At 44.9% G+C, this 13,078-nt stretch overlaps 1 protein-coding gene across 6 annotated transcripts in view; it reads left to right on the top strand.

Annotated features, from left to right (window-relative positions):
• Window positions 1-13,078, top strand: part of LOC125460529 (transmembrane and coiled-coil domains protein 1-like) — a 55,681-nt gene that overhangs the window by 30,046 nt on the left and 12,557 nt on the right. The window contains exon 1 of one of the 6 annotated variants that reach the window (XM_059649544.1): window positions 51-115. The exons of 3 other annotated variants lie outside the window; for them this stretch is intronic. In XM_059649544.1, coding sequence (XP_059505527.1) covers window positions 101-115 — 15 coding nt within the window. In that variant the 5' untranslated portion in view covers window positions 51-100. Of the gene's footprint in view, window positions 1-50; window positions 116-9,344; window positions 9,573-13,078 lie in introns of those variants that run through there. 2 more of the 6 variants (XM_059649540.1, XM_059649543.1) reach the window with 2 other exon arrangements.

Below are 13,078 nucleotides of genomic sequence, written 5' to 3'. Positions count from 1 at the left end.
CATACAATAGAGGTATTCTGCTCCAGCTCAATAAATGCACAGTTGCTTCAGTCTCACTCCATTGACAGTGTTTGCTGTGTAAAGGCAGAGGCAGGCACGGATGTCTCCAGGAAAGGTAGCTCACCCCGTTTCAGGCTCTACGTAGACTGTTGCTTTACCAGATTGCAGACTGTAACCGTATCAGAACTGTGAGTGGTAAATGCATTATCTGAGGGACTCTCTCGAGCTCTTTGTGTTTTAGGTGGTGTGTTTGTGCTCTCTCTCTCCCTCAGATGACCTGAGACTTATGAACTGTTTGCACTGCCTTTTAACTTGCAGCTTTTTTAAAAAAACAATTCATGGGATGTGGGCTTTGCTGGCTGGGCTGGCATCGTTGCCCTTGGGGGTGAGCTGCCTTCTTGAATGGCTGCAGTCCATGTGCTGTAGGCTGAGCCACAGTGCCCTTAGGTAGGAAATTCCAGGATTTTGACCTAGTTACAGTGAAGGGATGGCGATATATTTCCAAGTCAGGATGGTGAGTGGCTTTGAGACCTGCTTTGCTCCTTTTAGACGGTCATTGTAGTCAGTTGGATGGTGCTGTCTGAGGAGCTTTGGTCAATAATTGCATTGCATCTTGTAGTTAGTGTACATACTTCTACTGAGAATCAGTGATAGGAGGAGTGGATGTTTGTGGAAGTGGTGCCAATCAAGTGGGCTGCTTTGTCCTGGATGGTGTTGAGCTTCTTGAGTGGTATTCAAATACGTGGGGAGTATTCCATCATACCCTGGCTTGTGCCTTATGGATGGACGACAAGCTTTGGGGAATCAGGAGGACAGTTACTTGCCGCAGTATTCCTAGCCTCTGACTGGCTCTTGTAGCCACTGTATTTGTATGGTGAGTCAATGGGGATTCAGTGATTGTAACACCATTGAATGTCAAAGAGTAATGGTTAGATCCTCTCTTATGTGGTGCCAATGTCACTTACTACTTGTCAGCCCAAACCTGAATATTGTCCATATCTTGTTGCATTTGAACACGGACTGCTTCAATACCTGAGGAGTTGCGAATGTTGCTGAACATTGTGCAATCACCAGTGAATGTCCCCACTTATGACTTTATTGATGGTGGGAAAGTCATCGATGAAGCAGCTGAAGATGCTTGGGCTGAGGACACCACCCTGAAGAACTCCAGCAGAGATGTCCTGGAGCTGAGATGACTGACCTCCAACAACCAAAACCATCTACCCATGTGTCAGATATGACCCCAACCAGCAGAGAGTTTATCCCATGATACCCATTGATTCCAGTTTTGCTAGGGCTCCTTGATGCTACACTTGGTTAAAGGTGGCCTTGATAGCGAGTTTTGAGAAGATTTGTAGCTTAGGTTGAGGTTCTGGATGTGAGTTTGCTCGCTGAGCTGGAAGGTTAGTTTTCAGATGTTTCGTCACCATTCTAGGTAACATCATCAGTGAGCCTCCGACGAAGCGCTGGTGTTATGTCCTGCTTTGTATTTATATGAATAATATCAATGAATAATATTATTATTATTATTATTAATAATAATATGAATGAATTATATAAATAGAAAGCGGGACATAACACCAGCGCTGCGTCGGAGGCTCACTGATGATGTTACCTAGAATGGTGACGAAACGTCTGAAAACTAACCTTCCAGCTCAGCGAGCAAACTCACATCCAGTGGCCTCGATATCAAGGGCTGTCACTCTCACCTCACCTCTGGAATTCAGCTCTTTTGCCTCGTGTTTGACCCAAGGCTGTAATGAGGCCAGGAGCTGAGTAGCCCTGGCAGAACCCAAACTGGGCATCACCTGAGCAGGTTATTTCTGAGCAGAAGCTACTTGATAGCACTGTTGATGACACCTTTCATCACTTTACTGATGATCGAGAGTAGACTGATGGTGGGGTATTTGAACGGGTTGGATTTAGTGGACAAGGCTTACCTGGGCAAGTTTCCACATTGTTGGGTAGACACCTCAGTTGTGACTGTACTTCAGCGTGATCTCTCCGCTGATGTGCTGGGCTCCCCCATCATTATGGATGGGGGTATTTGTGAAACCTCCTTCTCCAGTGAGTTGTTCAAATGTCTAACACCATGCATGATTGGTTGAAGAGCTTCGAGTGATCTGTGATCTTTACAGGGGCTTGTTTGCATTGCCTGTGAACATGTGTGAAATATGTGGTTGGACAGATGGTAACAACTTCCTGCTGTAAAAGCATGTTTTTTCCTCTTTGGCTGTTATGCGGAAGTATGCATTTTGAGTGCACTTATGTAAGACTCTGATCCTATCCTAACTTGCACTGAGTCTTGTTTACCCAATACCACTAGACTGTCTGACTCACTTGATCCCTGACATGACCATGCCTCAGTCTCAAATTTCTCTTCTACTTTTGAAAAGCCCTTCATGAATTCAACTCTCCGCATCTTTCTACCTCCTGCAATTCTGTCTAACTCACTGTGAGCCCTCCCGAGCATCCATTCCACTGTTAACAGCCGTACCTTCAGTTACCCATGTTCTAAGCTCTAGAATTCCCTCACTAAACTTCTCCACCTTTAGGTGCGAAATATTTTGAGCTGCTTTATTATGTTGTAGGCACTGTACAAATAAGAATTGCATTTGGCCCCCTCGTTTTAAGAGTCCTGTGTAATGAGCTTGACTCCTGTTAACCCCTGCTGTGCACAGGTTGCTCTTAGTCCTGTGTCATTACCATACCCTCCTGTGCCTTCTTTATTACATCAAAGTTGGTTAGTGTAAGGATTTGAGTTTCACGAAACCCTGAACTGCAACCTTGAGCCCAACCCAGTGAAGTTCGGTTTTCACTTAAGTGCAGCGGGAATGTCGTGGATCTGGGAAGGTTTGAGAAGGTTTATTCTTAACCCTGTTTCCCCATGAATCTCAATCAAAGTATCGAAATTCTTTCAGTATTGGTAAATGAAGAAACGGCAGGTGAATGTGGACATGGTTTAAAGTTCATCCAGGTCTTGTACCCACCGCATCCCAATCCCAACCCGCTCCTCATATGCACTGTGTAGACAGAAAGCTGGACCACCCTACTATAGTTTGGAAACAGGTGAGATTTTACATGAGCTTGTTCATTGAAACCACGGATTACCAACCCTCCTGCATGTCATACTGTGCCAACTGCACCCTCCTTTACTTATTGCCCATGTTTCTTCCCATTCACAATCCTTACTCCTACAGCATGTGCACAATCACCAGGAGTGCCACTTGCTCTTTTTTGTTTTACAAAGTTTGCCAAGGTGATTTTGAAAAAATGTCAGATTATAAATAAAGTGAAGCCTGACAAGGCCATGCCTTTGACAGGTGAGTCTGTAAGAGGTGTTTAAGTTACAAAATCGGATAGATTTAAAAAAAAACGACCTTGATATGTTGTGGTGAGGGGAGACGGAAACAAGGGTATGCGATGAAAAGCTAGAGCTGGCCTATTTAGGAGAAAAGTTGGTCACCACTTTGCTTCGTACAAAAGCTGGCAGAAATCTACGCTGTCTCGGAAAGCTGTCTCGCTGGTGATGGAGGGTGTGGGTGGGTTACAGATCTTGCCAAGTCTGAATTGCTATGGCAATGCAGGCCTTTACGTGTGTGTTGTAACACAGAGCTATGGACGGACGTGAGGGAAATTCCAGTTTCTTGACTCAGCAGGAATCTCTCCCACTTCCATCTTCTGTTTGGTCGTATTATGAGCACACCTTCCTTGACCATGTGGTCTTGGAGTGATGCTTGTATCTTGGAGCTTCCAGCTCAGGGACAGGGGCACTACCCACTGTGTGCCACAAGATCTTCAATGGAAGCTGTAGATAATGAGACATTAGGTCTTTCAAGCTTGTGATTGACTGATGTTTATTTGATAAGAGTTTCAAGGGATATGGGACAAAGATGTTAGGATCTAAATCTGCCATGATCTAATTAAGAAGATCGGACAGGCTTGCGGGGCTGAATGTCCACCACCTGATTGCATGTTCCACTGGTTTAAGGTTAGTATGGACTTGTGATTTTTATTTGGGAGCTCTGCTTCAAGTGCTTCAGTTTCACACTGACTGAGGTAGCTTCAGGAGATGTAGGCCAGGTCCCTGAATTGAGACTCTGCTGTGTATTGGACTCTCGCCTGCAGACCCAGCCTGTTTCTCCACCCAGAAAAACCTCTGATTAAAACTGAGATTGCTGGAAAATCTCAGCAGGCCTGGCAGCATTTCTCAGCAATGGAGACAAATCAGTTAACATTTCAGGCCCAGAGGGAACACAGCAAAGGTTTACCAGACTTAGATGGCAAGATTGAGGAGAGGTTGAATCAGTTGAGGAGGTGACCAGAGATGGGAACTGAGTAAGTAGGGCTTTTCGGTGCTTATGTTGGGCAGACAGAAAGGAAATGGCTGGTGCGATGCTCTGCTGTTTAAAGCGAATGTTAATATTAGGACCGCTTGAATCAGTTAGGATTATATTCGTTGGAGTTCAGGAAGGATCTCACAGAAACAATAAAAATTCTGCTGGGACTAGACAGCATGTAAGGGTGATCCTGGTGGCAGAGGAGGTCCAGAAGCACGGGTCACAACCCAAGGGCAAGGGGCCTAAGGGCATTATGACTGAGGTAAGGAGAAATTTCTTGATCCAGAGAGTGGTGGGCCAATGGAATTTGCTAACACAGAAAGCAGTTGAGGCCAAAAAATTGTATGATTTCCGGAATCAGTTGGATATAGCACTTGGGGCTAAAGGGAGCAAGGGATATTGTGGGGGCGAGGGACGGAATGAAGAACAGGCTGTTGAGTTAGGTCATCAGGTGTGATCATGTTGAATAGCAGGGCAGGCTGAATGGCATACTCCTGTTTATTGTGTTTCTATGTTTCTACTGACTAGAACAGCAGTGAGTTTAATGGAACAGGCGCATCTGAACCCTAAGTTGGGTTCACAATGGGGCATCCTGACATTGCCCCCTTCAGAATAAAGACCATTGCTCCCAAGATGAGACTTTTCAATTAGACTCCAGTCTGTAACTCACTCCCAGGTACCTGTTATTATTCTACGCAAAAACTCCCCAAAACCTCTCAATTAGATTCCAGTCCGAAATTCATACCCGAATATCTGTTATTCGATATATAAACCACCCCCACCCCAACCCTGAGCCCCTTGATTAGGTTCTAGTCTGTAACTTGCTCCTGCGTATATGTTATTCTATATATTAACTGCCCACAGACCTGGACTGCATGAGATGACATTACAATGGGTGACTCAATGAGCAGGGCTGCCTTGTAAGTGGTGTGTGCTAGAGCTGAGGCTGCTGTTTCTGTGGAAGGTACTGTTTCATTCATTTTGTGCAGTGTTATCGAGCTGTTTGAGAAGAGTTGATGTGAATCAGCAGCTGGCCTTTTAAGACCTGTTTCTGGCATACGCGCTGCAGATGTCCAGCTGCTCGATTCATACTTCAGCCATGAAGGTTCATAATGAACAACAGTTTCCTGCTGAATGACCCTTTGTCAAGAATGCTCCTACTCTCCTCCACAGTGGTCCTCTACTGTTATTTGAGCAAAGTTAATCTTATTCTGTTTTAGAGTGAACACTACAGTGTTAATCTCACTGCCCAGGCCCCCTCCCTCAAAATCCCACTTTTTCCTTTACCTGCTCCTGCAACATTAATGTTGATGCTCTGTGATACTTCGGAACACAGCAGGGATCACAGGATTTAAGTAAATCACATAGGTCTGAGAGGGAGGTGGGTATAGAGGGAAACAGGCTGTGTGGGGAAGGTTACTTAGAGTGCGAGGAGATGTGTAGATTGCAAGCAGCAATGTTAGTGGTCTGTTTGCTGGCTGTACTTCACTAAAATAGACCAGCTCTGTCTTTATCTACCCATCAGGAAAATATGTTCCCTTCTGAGGCCAGTTACCACGTCTCAGTGAGAAATGAGCTGGAACTTTCAGCTTGGGTTTCAGTCAGGTTTTGCTGGAACTCTGGAGGATGCTGGGGATTGATTGACTATCAGAATGCAGCAGGCAGTTTGACAGTGTTTAGACAGTGTGTAGGTTCACTTTCTGTCTCCATTTCAAAAAATGTAGTAATGCCCTCATCGTCCTGTGATGCTCACTGGCTATAAAACAGAACAATTCACTGACTTGTGTCTGTGGGATGGTCACAAGCAATGCCAGGTTTCGGCCCGGTGATTGGGTAACTCTGAACTGCACTGTCCCAGTGATGGAGTGACCCCTCCCTCACTGTGCGGACCCCTCTCTCACTGCACATGCCCCCTCCCTTGCCACCTGTACCACTCAGTTTGCAACCCCATACAGAGCCATGTTTGAACTGGAGATGAGTTTCTGACCCCCATGTCTGTGGAATCATGCCGGAACCTCCACCGCACCGCGCCCCCCCCCCCCCCCCCCCCTCCACAACCCTGTGTAATGTCAGCATTACTAACTCCATCAACTCAACTCCTGCTTCAGTTCCTCTGCCCCATTCCATCATCCATCTCTGTTCTCTCCACTCCTGATCAGCTGCCGGTCCTCCACACTTTTCCATGAGCGTCATCTACAGCTTTCTTGCCCACATAATACCAGTGACCAGAGTTCATCTGTCTGGCCTGTGCTTGCCAACATATGCTGGCTCCCCGTAAAACAAAACTTAATTTTAATGTCAATACATATGCAACAGGTCAGACAGCATCCGAGGAGCAGGAAAGTCAAAGTTTCAGGCCAAAACCCTTGGTCAGGACTAGGGAGCGGGGAGGGAGGGTGGTTGGACTGGGGGGAGGGTAAGTGAGATGGAGATATGTGGATGTGAGTAGGGGGTTATTGTGATTTTTCAGTGGAAAGAGTGAAGCAGATATGTGAGACAGAAGATAGACAGGTTGGGGGAGGAGAGATTTTGAAGGTGCTGAAGTCAATGTTCTGGCCGTTGGGCTGTAAGCTCCCATGGTCGAATATGAGGCATTTTTCCTTCAATTTATGTTCAGCCTGACTCTGACAGTGGAGGAGGCCAAGAATGGACATGTCACCATGGGAGTGGGAGGGGCAGTTAAAGTGGATGGCAGTTGGAAGGTTGGGTTGGTTTGTGCGTGATTCAAGCTTCCAGCATCTGCAGTCCTTATTGTCTTCTCCACAATTTTAATATTCCTATCCCTGTTTTCAAATTCGTTCACATCTCTACCAATTCTCCTCCAGCCCCATATCTGCCTGTGAACACTGCATGCCTCGGATTCTGGTCTCTCCCAATTTTAATTGTGTTACCAGTGGCCACTGGTGTCTTCAGTTGCCTGCGGCCCAATTCTGGAAGTCTTTCCCGAAAGCTCTGACCCTTTGTCTTCTATTAGAAAACTACCTCAGTGACCAGGCGTTTGGACTTTGGTGGCTAATGTTCACCCCCTCAGTTTGAGTTATAAAATTCTGGTGAGTCAGTGCTATTTTATTTGATTTGCTTAACTGTAATTGACCCCTCTCAGTTGCACATCATTATCTGGCGAATGTTCGATGGTCTTTTTATTTAGGATATTGACTCAATGTGATGATTTACCTTCATTGTCTGCTTGCGAGTAACACAGCAATGATTTCAGGAATTGCAGATGATTGAGTGGTGTTTCGTTGCCTCACTTCCTTGTCCTTTCCAAGGCGTCATGACTGAGAGCAAGAGTATCTGATTTCCTTTCAAGATTGGGCTTGCTTCCATTCAATTGCTCAGAGTTAAAAAATGCAAGCTGCAGGTTTGCTCTTACCTAGAGCAGTGTGACTAAATCTGTTGGCTCACTAAATGAGTGATGCTGGTAGAGAGAGAGATGTTAGAGAACGGGCATGCTTTCCCCACCAAGGATTGGAAACGGTAATTCCCCACTGCCCCCAACCCTGCCACATTTACATGGAGTGTACAACAGTGTCTGCGGGACACTGTCGCAGTGAGCCCAGAGTCTCATGTGTTTACAGGACTCTGTTGCAGTGAGCCCAGTGTCTGGTGTGTCTACAGGACACTGTCACAGTGGCACAGAAAGGTAGAAATAAGAAGCAGAGGGAGGCCATTCAGCCCCTTGAACCTGTTCTGCCATTCAGTATGATCATAGCTAATTGTCTATTTCAATGTTATATTCCTGCTTTCTCCCCATACTCCCTGATGACTTTAATACCTAAAATTGTATCGATCTGTTTCTTGAATGTACTCAGTGACTTGGCCTCCACAACTGTGTATGGGAGAAAATTGGACAGGTTCACGACCCTTTATGTTTCAACCAGAGCCCTTCTCATCCTCCCAAGCTCTAGAGAATGCATGCCCAGTTGAACCAACCTTTCCTTATGTGACAGTCATGCCATCACTGGTATCAGCCTAGTGAACCTCTTCTGCACTCACTCGATATATCCTTTCAAGTATATCCTTTCTTAGGTGGGAAGACCAAAACTGCACACAGCATTCCAGGTAGGGTCTACCAAGGCATTCCTACTTCTGAACTCAAATCCACTTGCAACGAAGGCCAATATACTAATTGCTTTCATAATTACTGTTTACTTTCATTGACTAATGAGTGAAGACACCAAGGTCCCTTTGTATTCCACTCTTCCAAATCTATCACCATTTAAATAATACTCAACCCGTCTGGTTTTCACACTGAAGTGTAAAACTCCACATATAGCCACATTGTGCTGTCCCTGCCATGTGTTTGCCCACTCACTCAATTTGTTTAAATCACCTTGAAGACTGCTTGCATTCTGCCCACAATTCACAGTCCCACCTTAGTCTTGTGTTGTCAGCAAATGTGGAAATGTTGTATTTATTTCCAAAATGTGTATATAATAAAGCTGGGGCTCAAGCACTGACCTGTGCAGTAGCCCATTAGTCTATGCCTGCCTCTTAGAAAAAATGACATATATATTCCCACCCTCTTTCCTGTCCATCAAACAATTTTCAGTCCATACCAATGTATTATCCCCTGTGCTTTATGTTTTCCCGCTGACTTATAGAGGAAACTTACCAAAAGTCTTTTTAAAACCCAGAAGTACTGATCCCAGACTCTGGTGTGTGTGCTGGGTGACTGCTGTGATTTCAAGCACAGTTTTTATTGGACAATTTATTTTGTTGTGTCACTTTTGTGTCCACCTGCAGTGAGAATGCTGATATGAAACTGTATGATTCCAGTCATGGCCTCCTCAGTCCATTCTCTGTCCTGCATGTCTGCCCAGTTTCAGTGCGTGTCCTGCTTTTGTTTGCTCTGCCACTGTCTGTCTTGTTTTGTGCCATATCACACTGTGTGCAGATTGTTCAGCCAGTTCTCAGCTGAGCCTGAGCTGATAATGTTTACTTGGCTCGGGTTCTGGGTGACATCATTTAGCTTTAGGCTGGTGTTTAAGGGAGTTTCACAGTTTCAGATTAGCGTGTGGCTCACACGATTTCGTTTTGGGGCAGTCGTGTCGCTCACACAATTTTGTTTTGGGGCAGTCGTGTGGCTGTGTGAAAGAACAGCAGTTTAGAGTTGAGAAAGAAGAAGACAGGGTCCTTGGGGGGACAATGTACTGGAAAAAACGTCAGCAGCAAAGGTATAACAAGGTGAGAGTGAAACAGAACAGCTGCAGGAAGCCTGCTTCCTCGCTGGTGAGTTTGCTATCATTTGTTTAACTTCTTAGCAATCTGTTTGTACTTTCTGAATGACCCATTTGTGTTTGTAAAAGCAATCTCTCATGGCCCTTATCTCCCACCCACGCAGATTTACTGCCAGCTTTCTTGTAATCCAGGATATTGAAACATCTGTTCTCCTGTAGTCTGTGTATGGAGGGGAGCTATGGACAATGGACAATGGTCAGAACCAGGGAATCTCATTGATTTCCCCCCGCTTTGTTGTCCAGGGATCACTGGACAGTGATCAGGAGCCGAAATCCTGGCTGATTTCCTCTCTGGCTCTCGCTCTTTCTTTCCAACCTGTTCAGGAGTAGGAGCCCTGGCTGATTTCCACCCCATCCCCACTGCCTAGTCTAACCCAGGGAATCACTGGACAGTGATCAGGAGCAGATACTTTGGCTGAGATATTGGGAACTGCAGATGCTGGAGCTGACTTGCTTCCTCTGAAACTTCTAGCCCTGTGGGTGCTGAGATCTACTGACTGGACCCTGCTAGAGCTGCATTCAGTATTTCCAGCAATGTGAGATAACAAGGTGTGGAGCTGGATGAACACAGCAGGACAAGCAGCATCAGAAGTGCAGGAAAGCTGACATTTTGGGCCTAGACTGATCTCAGCCGGAAACGTCAGCCTTCCTGCTCCTCTGCTGCTTGGCCTGCTGTGTTCATCCAGCTCCATACCTTGTTATCTCAGATTCTCCCGCATCTGCAGTTCCTACTATGTCTTTCCAGCAATGTGTTGGGTGACAGTTATTGGTGTTCAGAACCTTTGTCAGCTCCACAAGGTTGCTTCCCCAGAATTATTAGCCTCTTTTCCACAAATACTGACTGACCCTGCACATTCTCTAGGTTTAATTTGACCAACACTTCTTTATGTGAGCTGAAACTGAGCTGCTCTCTGCTTTAACTAAGTTTGCCCTGAGGGTTAAATGACTCTTTGCTTTGTGCCTGTTATCTCTGCCAAATCAGTATTTTGTGATCACTTGGTTTCTATTAGCAGCAAGCCCATTAGCTGCTGCTTCAGTGCAGCAACTGACTGCATATGAGGTGATCGAAACTAGTCCAGGAAGTGTCTTTACTTTTGTGGCAAGTCCCATTCCTTTCAAGTGAATAATATTAATAATTAGACCAGGAGGAAGAACGCTAACAGCAACACATAGATACTGGGGGTGGGTATGCTGTTTGGAAATGTATTCGCATATACACACAGTGATCAGAGATGGATATGCCGTGTGGACATCTTATTATCATACACGTACTGGCTCCAGGGGTGGGTACATGCTAACTCCGCCTCTGCCTCCACAACAGCAACCAGACCTGCTGAGTTTCACCTGCATTCTCAGATTTATTTCAGATTTCTAGCATCTGCAATATTTTGCTTTTACTTGGCCTATTCTTTTTTTGTTAATATCTACCTCTCCTTTGGATTAAAAAAAATTTCACTCACTGCCTTCTGATCTACTGTCTTCCCTAAATTAAGCAGCTTTGAAACCAATGCAGACCCAATAGTCACTTGGAGTCATAGAAATATACAGCACAGAAACAGACTCTTCGGTCTAACTTGTCCATGCCGACCATCACAGATGTCCTATATAAATCTAGCCCCATTTGCCAGCATTTGACCCATATCCCTCTAAACCCTTCCTCTTCGTATACCCATTCAGATGCCGTTTAAATGTGGTAATTGTCCCAGCCTCTTCCACTTGCTGTGGCACCTCATCCCATACACACACTACCCTGTGAAACAGTTCCCTTTTAAATATTTCTCCTCTTACCTTAAACCTATAACCTCTAGTTTTGGACTCCCCTACCCGAGGGAAGAAAAACCTTGCCTATTTACCCTATCCATGCCCCTCGTTTTATAAACCTCTAAGGTCACCCCTCAGCCTCTGAAGCTCCAGAGAAAAAAAGCCCCAGCATTTTCAGGCTTTCCTGAAAGCTCACATCCTCATAAATCTTTTCTGAATGCTTTCAAGTTTCACTTCATCCTTCCTGTAGCAGGGAGATCAGAATTACATGCAGTTTTCCAAAAATGGCCTAACCAATGCCCTGTAGAGCTGCAACCTGACCCTCCAACTCCTATACTCAATCCACTGACCAATAAAGGCAAGCATACCTGACACCACCTTCACTATCCTATCTACCTGAGATTCCACTTCCAAGGAACTATGAACCTGCACTCCATAAGTTCTCTTTGTTCTGCAACTCTCCCCAGGACTTTACAATTAAGTGTACAGGCCCTGCCCTGATTTGCCTTTCCAAAATGCAACACCTCACATTTATCTAAATTAAACTCCAACTGCTGCTCCTCAACCCAATTGGCCCATCTGAGCAAGTTCCCATTGTACTCTGAGGTAACCTTCTTCACTGTCCACTACACCTGCAATTTTAGTGACATCTGCAAACTTACTAACATTTCCTATAAGACCCCAGGATGAGTACGTGTCAGTCTGCCCCAAGGCCCAACAATTCACTCAGTACTACTTCTTTGGTTGAGATTTTCCTGTTTTTCCCTCCCTTCTATTCACTGATTTGTAGCTATTTCTGGGATGTTACTTGCCTGTAGTACAGTGAAAATACCTGTTTAATCGTTTGGGATCTCATTTTCTATTATTAATTCTCTAATCTCACTTCCTACAGGACTGTTATTAATTATGCTTTTCAAATACTTACGGAAACTCTTAATACCTGTTCTCATATTTCTGGCTTATTTTCTCTGGTGTTCTAATTTTTCTTTCCATTTTAACTTTCAGATTTTGCTTTTTACATTCTGTCCAATCTTTTGATGTGCCACCTGTCTTTGCACTGTTAAATGCTTTGTATTTAAGTTTGATGCTTTCATAACTTTTCTAGTTAACCACAGATGATGGGTCTGTCCCTAGGAATATCATTTTCTTGTTGGAGTTCATCTCTCCTTTGTAATCTAGTATACCTCTTAAGTGCCTGCCACTGCATCTCTATTGACCTATCCTTGAGCTTAGTTTGCAAATGCACTTTATCTCGCTATATTTTCAAACCCTCATAACCACCTTTGTTTAAATTGAAAAATGTGCATTCCTTTTCTACTGTATTTTTTGCAACTCAAATATTTCTGGGCACTTGAACTGTTTGACCTGTACATGTTTCCCAGGATGTGGCTAGCATTTACGAGTCATCCCTAGTTGCCCTGGCACTCCCTTTTGAGCAGTTTAATCTGACTGAGTGCCTTGCTTGGCCCAGTCAGGGAGCAGTTATGAATCGAGCACATTGAGGTGTACTGGAGTCCCAAACAACCCCACATTGGTTAAGGACAACAGCTTTCCATCCTTACAAGATATGTCAAACTGGTTCATCATGCAGTTCCCAGTTTTTGATTTTCACATTCTGTACACTCTGTTCAAAATCTGAGGTAGGTGAGAAATGTACTCCCTGTGCGGCTTCTGGACGATTCCCCCAGTGACCCACATAAGCCTGTTCAGAAACATGTGGTATAAATGATAACATCA

The sequence above is a fragment of the Stegostoma tigrinum genome, chromosome 11, assembly GCF_030684315.1.
Source record: "Stegostoma tigrinum isolate sSteTig4 chromosome 11, sSteTig4.hap1, whole genome shotgun sequence".
Taxonomy (NCBI): Eukaryota; Metazoa; Chordata; class Chondrichthyes; order Orectolobiformes; family Stegostomatidae; genus Stegostoma; species Stegostoma tigrinum.
This window is presented reverse-complemented; position numbering and strand designations above follow the sequence as displayed.